General features: G+C 43.2%; 1 protein-coding gene across 2 annotated transcripts in view; it reads left to right on the top strand.

Moving 5' to 3' along the window:
* Positions 1–12,937, top strand: part of LOC139468161 (2-oxoglutarate dehydrogenase complex component E1-like) — a 96,358-nt gene that overhangs the window by 16,767 nt on the left and 66,654 nt on the right. For both annotated transcript variants that reach the window (XM_071249947.1, XM_071249948.1), the window contains exon 5: positions 2,367–2,467. In XM_071249947.1, coding sequence (XP_071106048.1) covers positions 2,367–2,467 — 101 coding nt within the window. The remainder of the gene's footprint in view (positions 1–2,366; positions 2,468–12,937) is intronic.

Below are 12,937 nucleotides of genomic sequence, written 5' to 3'. Positions count from 1 at the left end.
GATCTGTTATGGTCTGGGGATGCTTCTCATTTGATTGTAAGCTTGATTTAGTGACCATACGAGGCAACTTGCCAGGGGAGCGCTACATCCAAGAGGTGCTGAATCCAGTTGTGGTGCCCCATTTTGACAATCATCCACTGGCCACCAGACCGATATTCATGGATGACAATGCCAGACCACATCGTTCACGAGCTGTGACCCAGGTTATCCACAACAATGCTCTGACGCAGATTCCATGGCCAGCAATGAGTCCAGATCTGAATCCTCTGGAACATGTATGGGACATTGTGGGACGCCTGATTTATCGTCGGGACCCTCCTCCACAGAACTTGCGTGAATTGGAAGCAGCATTACACGAGGAGTGGCAGCAGCTGCCCATGGAGCGATTCCAACGTCTGGTGAGGGGTATGAGACGAAGACTTCAAGCTGTGATGCAAGTGCTTGGTGGAAGTTCTCGATTTGACTTACTGTGTTCGTCAAATCTCCATATGACATTCTTACCCTATTGGATGAATTTGGTCACTAAAAATTATTGAGATGTCACCATACTTAATGCGTCTTCGTTGTTCGTTCATTTTTCGTAAAAGTTCAGCATGAGATTATTACATGCCATAAGGTCATGGAATACCCCATTTAAGTTCATTGTATAGACAATACACTGGTTTGTTGGTATACACGAAATCCTGGTTATAATATTAATTCGGTTATCTTTACACCCTTTCAAAACACCCCTCCATGAAAAAGTATAGGGGGTGCAACACTTTTTTTACTGTGTATAGAATTGATTGTAGCATTGAATTTGTTAAAGGTTTTATGGTGGAAAGAACATAATCAATAGTTTATAGATTCTTGTTTAAAGTGATAATTAAGTTCTGCAATGATAAGACATTTAATTAATTTGCATTCTTAAAAGCGTTCTTAGTGCAAATTTATACATTGTGGTTTGTACAGCAACAACAACTTCCACTACTTATCATTAATTTCCCATTTGTTTTGCATTTCTACTTTCCTTTTTTAATGTTTGCATTTGATACACACGCTCAGTGTGCTTATATAAATCTAGGTAACGGATAAAGTCCAGTTTTCCATTGTCTCTGGTGCCATTGTGCCAGGATAGTCTGGATCACCACGACCCTTAGACAGCACATCCCCCATCTTACGTCCGAGTCACCACAACACCAGGACAGCACATCCCCCATCTTATGTCCCAGTCACCACAACCCCAGGACAGCACATCCCCCATCTAACGTCCGGGGAACCATGACTCCAGGACAGCACACACCCCAGGACCCCAGGACAGCACATCCCCCATCTTATGTCCAGTCACCACAACCCCAGGACAGCACATCTCCCATCTAACGTCCGGGGAACCATGACTCCAGGACAGCACACACCCCAGGACCCCAGGACAGCACATCCCCCATCTTATGTCCCGTCACCACAACCCCAGGACAGCACATCTCCCATCTAACGTCCGGGGAACCATGACTCCAGGACAGCACACACCCCAGGACCCCAGGACAGCACATCCCCCATCTTATGTCCCGTCGCCACAACACCAGGACAGCACATCTCCCATCTTATGTCTGGGTCACCATGAACCTAGGACAGTACATTTACCCCCTCCCCACCTCACTCCAGGTCAACACAGCCCAAGGGCTTCTTTCATACTGTTGTGGTATGTTTTATATGCCTGGTTTATGTTGATATTGGGGGCGGTCGGGTAGCCTAGGGGTTAAAGTGTTTGCTCATCAAGCTGAAGACCCGGGTTTGATTCCCTATATGGGCACAATGTGTGAAGCCCATTTCTAGTGTCCCCCACTGTGATATTGCTGGAATATTGCTCACATCGGCGTAAAAACCACGCTCACTCGCTCACTCACTCACTCACTCACTCACTCACTCACTCACTATGTTGTTGTTGCTGCACAAATTGTGCTTATGTGTTTATGAGCTGTTAGATGCCAATTTGTGATACAAAGTCTTTTTTCTATATTTTCCTTTACCTCAAAGGTTGATATTTGCAAGAATGCTTTGTACTTGTTAAAATATAACAACAATAGGTGATCTAATGGATCATGAATAACTGAATATGGAAGTGTGTGAGACAGCTTTACCATCGCTGCTTCATTTGGGATGTTTTGACATATCTTTCAGCCATTCCATTCAAGAATCTGTGAATGAAACACTATGTGTATGTAACAACACATCTTCAGATTATGCATCCTTTGTGTTTCATGCCTCTTTTGTCATAAGTACATTTCAGAGTACATCTAGTATCCTACGGTTGTTTACTATCTTGTGTTTTCTCAATGTTTTTTTATGTGTGTGTTTAAACTAATGCCGTTTACCCTGTATATGTACAGAGGAGCATGACTTGGATCGAGTGTTTCGTCTACCAGCCACCACTTACATAGGAGGCAATGAGGCAGCACTCCCTCTTCGGGAAATTATCAGAAGACTAGAGGTCAGTATTTGTCTTGGCTAAAACTATAATTCTGAAATACAGTCTCCAGGATAATACACATCAAACTTGTTGCTAATACTTCCCTCCCCTTGCCACAGCCCAAATGAGCTTATGTCATTGCCTGATTGGACCCATGAAGATCCGGAATAGAATAGGTCTTCAGCAACCCATGCTTGCTGTATCAGGCGACTAGTGGGATCGGGTGGTCAGGCTCGCTGACTTGGTTGATGCAAGACATTGAACCCAAATGCGTGGATCGATGCTCATGATATTAATCACTGGATTGCCTGGTCCAGACTCGATTATTTACAGACTGCATGTTGCTTGAATATTGCTGAGTGCAGTGTTAAACGACAAACCGACCAACCAACCAACCATTGCCTGATTGTCCAACTTGGTCAGCATCGGTGTCTTTTTTCACACAATTAGCGCAAAATTTAAATTCATCGGCCACCTGATATGCACTAACACTGTTTATGGCACATTTATGACTTTATCACCAAGAATGTATTTGAAGTCATTAGCAAAAGTATTCGAAATCCCATGGCTATATGATTTGGCAGCAATTCGCTGAGTTGCTATTCAGCAACAGCACAGAATTTAATGAGTTGTTCCAAACAATTATATAGAATGAGCCTACCAGTGGTTTGCACATGTCTTTCTTTGAAATCTGATTTGCAATGCCAACAAACATCGTGACCTTTCTGATAGTTACTGTAGCCTTAATATTTCAAGTGGCACAGTCAGGAAAACGTCTGAGGCAAAGAAAACATGTAGAATCACTGACCTCTTTGACATCAGTGCCAGTGATAGTGATTTTGATATGGAATCAACCAAGGCAAGAGAGAAAGTTAGATTTGTGCAATGGCTTGGAAAAAATGATAAAATATGTTGCCTGTCTCTTGTAGAAATTACCGATCGTCTACATTGAAACTAGTTCATCATTGGAATGCACTGAAAAATCAGTTACCGCGGAAAAACTTTGCTGTAGTTGCGAACTTGGCAATTTTTCAGAAAACAGCAAGCAATATTTCTGCCATGTTCTGTATGTATTGGTTATGTCAGGATGGCTTGGCCAATATTGAAACAAAGTGTGTCCTACTTGATGAAAGTATGGATATTAATTCTTTGTATAGTATTGACCTACTGGTTCTTCAAGAGAGGCCCACTTTTCATGAGGTGATGGGTTGTTTTGTTCACTAAATGCAAATCCTAAATGCAACACAGACATGTTGCCAAGAACAATTGGTCCCTGTAGCTAAAACATAGCTTGTATGTTCCAACCATGAATGCTAATGGTTATTCTTTCGGTGTCATACATGAGTTACATCATCTCATCCCAGAATTACTGCCAGCATGAACCTGTGACCCATGTCATCAAGCATTCAGGGTTTGCCAAACGAGTCGTCAAGGAAGCAGATTTTACTACTCTGCCGTTTCCATCATTCATGGAAAATTTTATCAAACAGGCTGATGAATCTATGAGGAACGAACAATTGGAGGATCTCAAAGTACCTTCCCTGCCAGCGAGTAAGTCTATTTACAAGACTCAACTGCCCTTTTCCACCATGCCATGCCATTGATGAGGACTATTTTGAACTAGTTAGAAACCATTCACCCAGAATGCGTATCAATATGCTCAAGGTCAAGGACCTAAGCATACGATGAACACTAGTACTTATATTAATTAGTTTGCTGAAGGTATTTGGCTTGTGCTACCTCTATTCAACAAAGAATATGCAGGCCTATCTGTCCACTCAATGATCGACATAACTTAGATCAGGCGGAATTCATCCACAATACCTTAGACTGTCTTGGAAGAGGTTACGCGAGCTACCAACCAAATATTCCAGAATTCTATCATTAGTCTGATGGCAAGTACTCACAAACGGCCAGCTGAACAAAGTGATCAGTATTTCTTTTTGTGGCAAAGATAGATCAACACGCCCAAACCCACACATATCAGAGATGAGTGTACCTGCCCACAAAACGGAAGAGGAGGCAGAGGGTGACGATGTACATGACGCGATACTAGAACCACATGCTCAACCAATTCCTATTGACCTGGCTTTGTCTAAAGATAAGCTAACTTCAGCATAATGCCAACTCTGGGAAGTTAATCACTTGAAGTTGTTTAATATACATGTTATATATACCACCCAATTGGGCACCAATATCTTCTACAAGGAGGCAGACCCCTGAAGATTCTGGGTAGAAAAGGTCTTCAGCTTACCGTTAAAGGCGACTATGCTTGTTGAAGAGGTGACTAACAGGATCGAATGGTCACTGACTTCGTTGATGCATGTCATCGATCCCAATTGCATAGATCGATGCATATGATATCAATCACTGGATTGTCTGGTCAAGACTCAACTATTTATAGACTGCTGTGATACAGCTGGAATATTGCTGAGTGCAGCGTTAAACAACAAACAAACAACAAGAAACCAAATTAGCGGGTGCAATCTTGCCATTGCCAATCTAGGCACAACTATTTGAGGGAGCTATTTGCCCTGAAAGGAGTCCGACACCACCAAGAGTTCCTACTCCCCAGACTTCTTTGTATCCCAAAAGAACACAAAGGATATTCACATGAGCACAAAAGCTGCTCAACAAACAAAATCTTGTTCGTCCACCATTCCACCAAATTTCAGATTGAATAGGTATAACATTTACGGAACTCTCATACTAGGAGATTCCAAGTGCTCTAGTAGTTGGATGAGGAAGATTGTAGTTTGCTTGATCTGCTGATAGGAAGTCGTCATTGTAGCTCTCCATTAATTTAGAATTTGGGATGTCAAACGAGATAATCCTTGTTGTGTACTTTCAAATTGATTATCATGTATATTTCCAATGTATTTTCCTTCGGAACCAGGAAGAACAGTGAGTAGAATATGGGGATAATATCTGCTTCTCATGTACTGATGGCTCGCTCAATACAAGCTTTTATGGCCAAGTTGGCAGCGGCTAGCTTGGCCCCTGCCGGAAGGAATTGACATCCATTAGGATGTATCACAAGACTTGGCCATACTAGGAAATGGTGTTTGTAGTCTCTTCTTACAACTTCAGACATCCATGCGTTATCTGTGGTTGCTTTCCAATTTTCTGTGAACTGATGAACTGGATCCGAGGCTTGTGTTGTGTTGAATATCAGTAGTCTTGAATGGATGTCGGTGAGGAAGGCAAGGTCAACGGGATTTGGAGAGATGTGCTGAAATTTTGATGAGTGACATGCTACGGGGACCGCCTCTGGGAATTCATTCTTGAGGACTGTCCTTGGGATGTGTAGATGTGTCATTCCAGGCTGGGGCATAAGTATAGAAGGTCAAGGTGTTAATTTTCAATCAAAACCGAGGACGCGTGTTTTATCCAACTTATGAACTGACTAAATGCAAGAAATAACAGAAAAAATAAGAAAACATCGACACACCGTCACACCTTATAGTGAAACAATACAGTGTATTGCTGTATAAAAGGAATTTGCTCAAAGCCTGCAAGAGGTAAAAACGTGCGAGCATGGACGAGGTAGACTCATGACATGATAAACTTAAAAAGTTCTCCTCACCTGCCCTGGTAGTTCAGTGGGTTACAAAACGATATGTGAGGATGCACATCGTGGAATTTTCATGTTTATAAAAATTATGACTTTCAACCAATGATCAAAGACAAGCGTGTTCACATCAAGATTCAACTTAATTGTTTTACCTAGGTATTACCATTTAAATGTATTCATCAGGTCCTGGGCATTGCACAGGAAGGCCCCGGGCATTGTTGATATTGCCTGCCTTGTTAGTTTATCAACATTTAGAAGAACCTCCTGTTACTTTTGTGTGACATCATCAGAGGTTTATAAAAAGGGTTGCCTCCTTGATGTCTCTTTGTTTGCTGGTGAAGACCTGTGGGGCTGTAATAGACTGCGACAACATACTTCTCTTCAGCGGCTCTGGAGGATAGTGACATACCTGCTGTAGAAGATGACTCTGTTGCATGAGCAAGAGCTGTGCCAACATCCATATTATATTATCTGAGCTGACTGGATGTCCTGCATCTTCAGGATATGGTCCAGAGATCTGTCTACGAATCCCACCTGGTGCAGGTCATGTTGACTTGAGTGTCTAAGGGTCGGCTTGTTAGTCAGAGGGACCCAGTTGATATAGTGTTGCTCTCTTGGACTAAGACAGTGTTGTTTTAAAAACATTGATGCAGTGATTATACCCATACTTTGTTATTATCTGAGATCTGGGGTATGGCCCACTGTGAATTAATCTAAAATGTGCAAACTTATTTTTGTAAAAGGGTTATGAAATCAAGTAAATATGCCAGTGTTGTTTGGGCATTTGGCAAATGTGGAAGAGTGCCGCTGCAATATAAGTATGTGTCCCAAGTGTCAGATACTGGTGTAAATTGCTCCAGTTAGTTACTTGTTGATTACCCCATCAATATTGTTTATTCATGTCCCTGGATAACGTTAGAAGGAGGACTTGGGCTACATTTAGTAGAAATATTTATCATGATATTGGAGATGTAAATGTTGTCTACATATAAGCAAAGATTGTATGATTGTCTTTGTCAAGATAGGCATTTGCTGTGGAACTTTCTTCCAAATGTAAATTATATGGGCAGTTTAAATCTGTGCAGAATGTTGAAAGACATTTTTCTTCAGATCTTCCATCATATTATAGACATGTTTTGTCTTGGTTCAGATGTAATAGTCTTAGATTAGTCGTGGCAACAGGAAGGCAGTCATACCACCTACACTGATAAGATTTGCATCTAGTGTGATCTTGACATTGTGACTACATGTCACATGTAGAGGATGAATTCCATGTGTTAATGGTATTTCGGCGGTATGAGGCTGTATGACAAGAACATTTTCCATCTTGTGTAATACAAGATCATGCATTAGAAACTTTCATTCAATGAATGTCCTCTGCTGATGTTGAGATACTCAAGTTCGTTGTCGTAAACAATGTTGCAAAGTTAGAGGTTTTTTCCAAGAATCTTTTCCACTAATTCGTCTACAACAGATTTTTGGACCAAAATATTTTTTTCTTCATAAGTCAGGTGAGCTACAGAGCCTTGTGGCTCTATGTTTCAGTAAAATGAGATCATTTAACTTATCCTGCATTACTCCTTCATGCATTTACTGCTGTTTTCTGACAGAAAGATGAACTGTGTGAGATCCATCTGCTTCAGAAAAGTTGTTCCAACCTGTAGGTGGCAGCACACTCGCACAGTCGTCACGTAACCCGGAAGCTATGATGAACTTTCTTCCAAATGTAAATTATATGGGCAGTTTAAATCTGTGCAGAATGTTGAAAGACATTTTTCTTCAGATCTTCCATCATATTATAGACATGTTTTGTCTTGGTTCAGATGTAATAGTCTTAGATTAGTCGTGGCAACAGGAAGGCAGTCATACCACCTACACTGATAAGATTTGCATCTAGTGTGATCTTGACATTGTGACTACATGTCACATGTAGAGGATGAATTCCATGTGTTAATGGTATTTCGGCGGTATGAGGCTGTATGACAAGAACATTTTCCATCTTGTGTAATACAAGATCATGCATTAGAAACTTTCATTCAATGAATGTCCTCTGCTGATGTTGAGATACTCAAGTTCGTTGTCGTAAACAATGTTGCAAAGTTAGAGGTTTTTTCCAAGAATCTTTTCCACTAATTCGTCTACAACAGATTTTTGGACCAAAATATTTTTTTCTTCATAAGTCAGGTGAGCTACAGAGCCTTGTGGCTCTATGTTTCAGTAAAATGAGATCATTTAACTTATCCTGCATTACTCCTTCATGCATTTACTGCTGTTTTCTGACAGAAAGATGAACTGTGTGAGATCCATCTGCTTCAGAAAAGTTGTTCCAACCTGTAGGTGGCAGCACACTCGCACAGTCGTCACGTAACCCGGAAGCTATGATGTCACCTAAGAGCACATTACTGTATTGTCACCTCCATGGACGGTCGTACTGATGTATTCCTTGTAGAAATAAAGCCTATTGTGTTTGCTTGCTACTCTGCTTGGTTTCTACATTCAACATTAGCTAATATATTATCTAATGTTTCTGGTTTGCGCCCTTTATGGTCATTTCCATACATATTTATGACATTTTATCTCTTGTCTGGGGCACTAGTAGCGGTAATTTACCTGCGTATTGGTGTTCCATCTGCTGTTTTTGAATTTGCCACATGGCCACACTTTCGTGTCTTGCATTCTGAATTATTTTGTCTGTCTTGGGTAATCCATTATTCTGTTTTACCTCATGTTTTGTGTGTTTTAAAAGCATTGAATTTTCACTAACCTTTGCATAAATGTCCAAGCTGAGCTAATGCCATAACGAGGCATCTGTCGTCCGTCCCTCCATAATTGTTTGGATGCATTCTCTGTTGGTGAGGATTCAAAATTGTACAAATGGAGGAGCTGAACCCCCACCCCCTGATGGGAGAAATTGAATCCTAACTTGACCTGTGAATATCCGGGGTAGAATAGGTCTTCAGCAACCCATGCTTGCCCTAAAAGGTGACTTTGCTTGTCTTAAGAGGCGACTTACGGGATCGGGTGGTCAGACACACTGACTTGGTTGATGCATGTCATCGATTCCAATTGCGTTGATCGATGCTCATGATGTCCATCACTTGATTGTCTGGTCCAGACTTGATTACTTACAGACCGCCGTCATATAGCCGGAATATTGCTGAGTGCAGTGTTAACAACAAACAAACAAGCATAACTTGGAATCTATATATACATATACTTGACATCATAACACAAATACATACATGTTACTGTTGCCACTCCAGGGGTCCGGTTCGAAAGGGACTATGGGTCATAATTGTTTAGATCATCAAAATCCCAATCCTATATACCCATGCTCATCTTCATTAGACAATACATCCATGCTACCAGGACAGGGGTTTCTGTTCCATCTGTCCATCACTCTCAAAGGAGTTAGAACCTTGACCATAATATGCAAACCGATATTATCCCCACCCTATAATAAACAGATACATTGTATAAATTTGTTTGTTATGAAGAGAAGAATAATACATTTATGCCAATAGGAATCGCCATGGAGTCTAACCTTGCCTCTGGAAACTTAGATCCTGGATCATAACATGGAAACGGTTCAGATCTATGTTACATTTGTATCTAGAGAAGTACATGTTCATGCTGTCAGTTTTGCCATCCACCCCTTTTAAATGCTGACAGTCAAAATTAGGAAATATTTGCAGTATTATATACCAATGCAAATGTATATTTTGTCATGATTGCTGAGATATCCAGGGGACCAATACAGTCCCAATGGGCCTCTTGTTTTAGTCACATTATGCCTCCCGTTTCCCTTAATATGCTTGCCACATCCATATGACTTAAACTACTTTAATTATCCCCCGCCGCGCGAAAGCGCGAAGCGGGGGATATAGTATTCACGACCGTCCGTACGTCCGTCCGTCCGTACGTCCCACCTGTTTGTTGCCGCGATATCTCAAGAACTAAACACTGGATTGTCTTCATATTTGGAACTATGGTGTATATGCAGACTCCGCAGACACCAGTCGGTTTTGGTGACCTTGACCCCATTTTCAAGGTCACAGCAGGCATATCTGCTTTTGGAGTTGGAAAACGGTGTTGCCGCAATATCTCAAGAACTAATCTCTGGAATGTCTTCATATTTGGAACTATGGTGTATATACAGACTCCGCAGACACCAGTCGGTTTTGGTGACCTTGACCCCATTTTCAAGGTCACAGCAGGCATATCTGCTTTTGGAGTTGGAAAACGGTGTTGCCGCAATATCTCAAGAACTAATCTCTGGATTGTCTTCATATTTGGAACTATGGTGTATATACAGACTCCGCAGACACCAGTTGGTTTTAGTGACCTTGACCCCATTTTCAAGGTCACAGCAGGCATATCTGCTTTTGGAGTTGGAAAACGGTGTTGCCGCAATATCTCAAGAACTAATCTCTGGAATGTCTTCATATTTGGAACTATGGTGTATATACAGACTCCGCAGACACCAGTCGGTTTTGGTGACCTTGACCCCATTTTCAAGGTCACAGCAGGCATATCTGCTTTTGGAGTTGGAAAACGGTGTTGCCGCAATATCTCAAGAACTAATCTCTGGATTGTCTTCATATTTGTAACTATGGTGTATATACAGACTCCGCAGACACCAGTCAGTTTTGGTGACCTTGACCCCATTTTCAAGGTCACAGCAGGCAAATCTGCTTTTGGAGTTGGAAAACAGTGTTGCCGCGATATCTCAAGAACTAATCTCTGGATTGTCTTCATATTTGGTACTATGGTGTACAGGCGGGGGATATTTCGTCACTCTGTGACAAATACTTGTTCAACTTAAATGTATGCCTCGTTGTACCCTCTGCCTGATTGTATGACACCTTGTACTCCATCAGCTCAATGCCACTATTGCAGTCCCCCCTTAGGGTGACGACCCTTACCAGGCTTGCGTCCATGCAGTCTCTGCCTTCTATGTCGACAGCACCGGCACCTGCGCTAGTTTACCCCAACTTGGCATCGGCGGCACCTCCAGCATTCCCAGCACTTCAGGATGCAGCGTCTGCGGCTCTTGTGGCTCCTCCAGCTCCAGCCCCAGTGGCACTGCAGTGCCTCCTGCAATGTTGGCGGCACTGATGGCCTCGACGCTCCATTACGTCTCCTCTTTTGTTGGTTCTGGTGGCTTCAACTATTGCCTCCCCGATGCCCCTCCATCTACTCATAAACCTCAATCATCTCTTGCCTCGTCATCTCTGCCTCTATCACCGCATTCTGCCAAGTCTTCCTGGTCCTGTCACTGCTCTTGCAGTTGTCTGTTGTTGAGATCGTACCTACCGCTCCAACTCCTCGGAGGGATCTTTTCCCCACAATTATGATCCCCCTTTTCCGGAGATTGACACCCACCTAGGTATGTCCCAGGTTCCTGATTGGATAGCCAACCACATATCCTCTGTCGCTCCCTCTCCGAGTTCCGATGTCGATAAGAAGACCACAGTTTGGTCTCACCAGACCTTGCTACCACCAGACCCCATGTTGACGGACCTCGTGGCGGCTTTAGACAAGGACTTTGCTAAGCTGTCTCTCATTCCCCCCTCATTTCTGTCGGGACGTCTTACCAGTCCACTCCTCCAATGTAGTAGATGGAGCGCACCTTTTGAAGAGGACCTACATCGAATGACCGGGTCGTCCAAACCTGACACACGTCTTGCCTTTGCGAGTCGGAACTCTGTCGTTTGCTAAATCCTCTCTCGACACTCGCTTCCTCCGCCACAGCTATCCAACAGGATTTGTCGGAATCCAAATCGGACTGTCATGGTCTTTCAGCTCCCACAGGTCTAGGGTACTTGGCTATTACAGAATGGAATTCCGAATTCCGAATTCCAGAGATCCCTCAGACGTCAACCATGGCCTGGGCCCTCCCTGTTTAACTGAGCTATCACTGCTACACATGCTCGGATTTCCAGCTTTTCGAGGCACGAGACTGTGCTCAAGGCCCTTGAGCACGTCACGCAGCAGTCAGCTGCCAAGTCGTCCAAGGGAAACTATAAACCTCGGCATTCCTCACTGAAGGACACCACCAAGACCCCACAACCTCTCCATCTCCATCGGCGCTACCTGGAATGCGCTCCCTACTTCCGGATGACGACGTTGAGGCTGCTCAGGACAAGAATCAATGCAGGCGATTCCCTGATTGGCCACTTGGAACCTGACACTGATTTTGGTCAGGCCCTGGTGGCCGAGGAGAAGTTGGTTTATTGACATCAGAGACCTCGCCAGAGACAACCACTTAGAACTTCTGGTGTGGCCCAACCTCCTGTTATACCCACACAACTGGTTGCCACACCTGAACTCCGCATGGTTTCATCTGCACGCCTGGCACATTTGCACAAAGCCCTAGAAGCCATGGGCTTTTCGGGTAGAGCAGCCATGGCTATTGCTTTAGCCCACCATCCGTCTACACAGGGACTGTATGATGACAAGTGGTGCTCCTTCCAGGCCTTCTGCTCAGACATGGATCCGATTACTGTGTCGCTGCAATTCCTGGCTGAGTTTTTCCTCTACTTGCGCAGCTCATGTCGGTTGAAAGGCTCTACCATCTCTACGTACCTGGTCTCCATTTACTCTGTGCTTGCCATCCTGGATGATCGGAGAATGACAAAAATTCCCGAACTATGTGGGATCTGAATGGGGTCTTGTAGGCTCTTCGGACGGCTCCCTTCGAACCACTCCACTCACCTTGCTTCTATGATCATAGGAAGAAGACAGTGTTTCTACTGGCTTTGGCTACTACTGCACGGGTCAGTAATGTGCTCTTATGTGACGTCATTGCTTCCAGGTTACATGCCGACTGTGCGAAGGTGCTGCCACCAACAGGTTGGAACAACTTTTCTTTACCAGGTGGATCTCACACAGTTCATCTTTCTGTTAAAACTCAG

The sequence above is a fragment of the Haliotis cracherodii genome, unplaced genomic scaffold, assembly GCF_022045235.1.
Source record: "Haliotis cracherodii isolate W230 unplaced genomic scaffold, xgHalCrac1.p SCAF_2, whole genome shotgun sequence".
Taxonomy (NCBI): domain Eukaryota; kingdom Metazoa; phylum Mollusca; class Gastropoda; order Lepetellida; family Haliotidae; genus Haliotis; species Haliotis cracherodii.
This window is presented reverse-complemented; position numbering and strand designations above follow the sequence as displayed.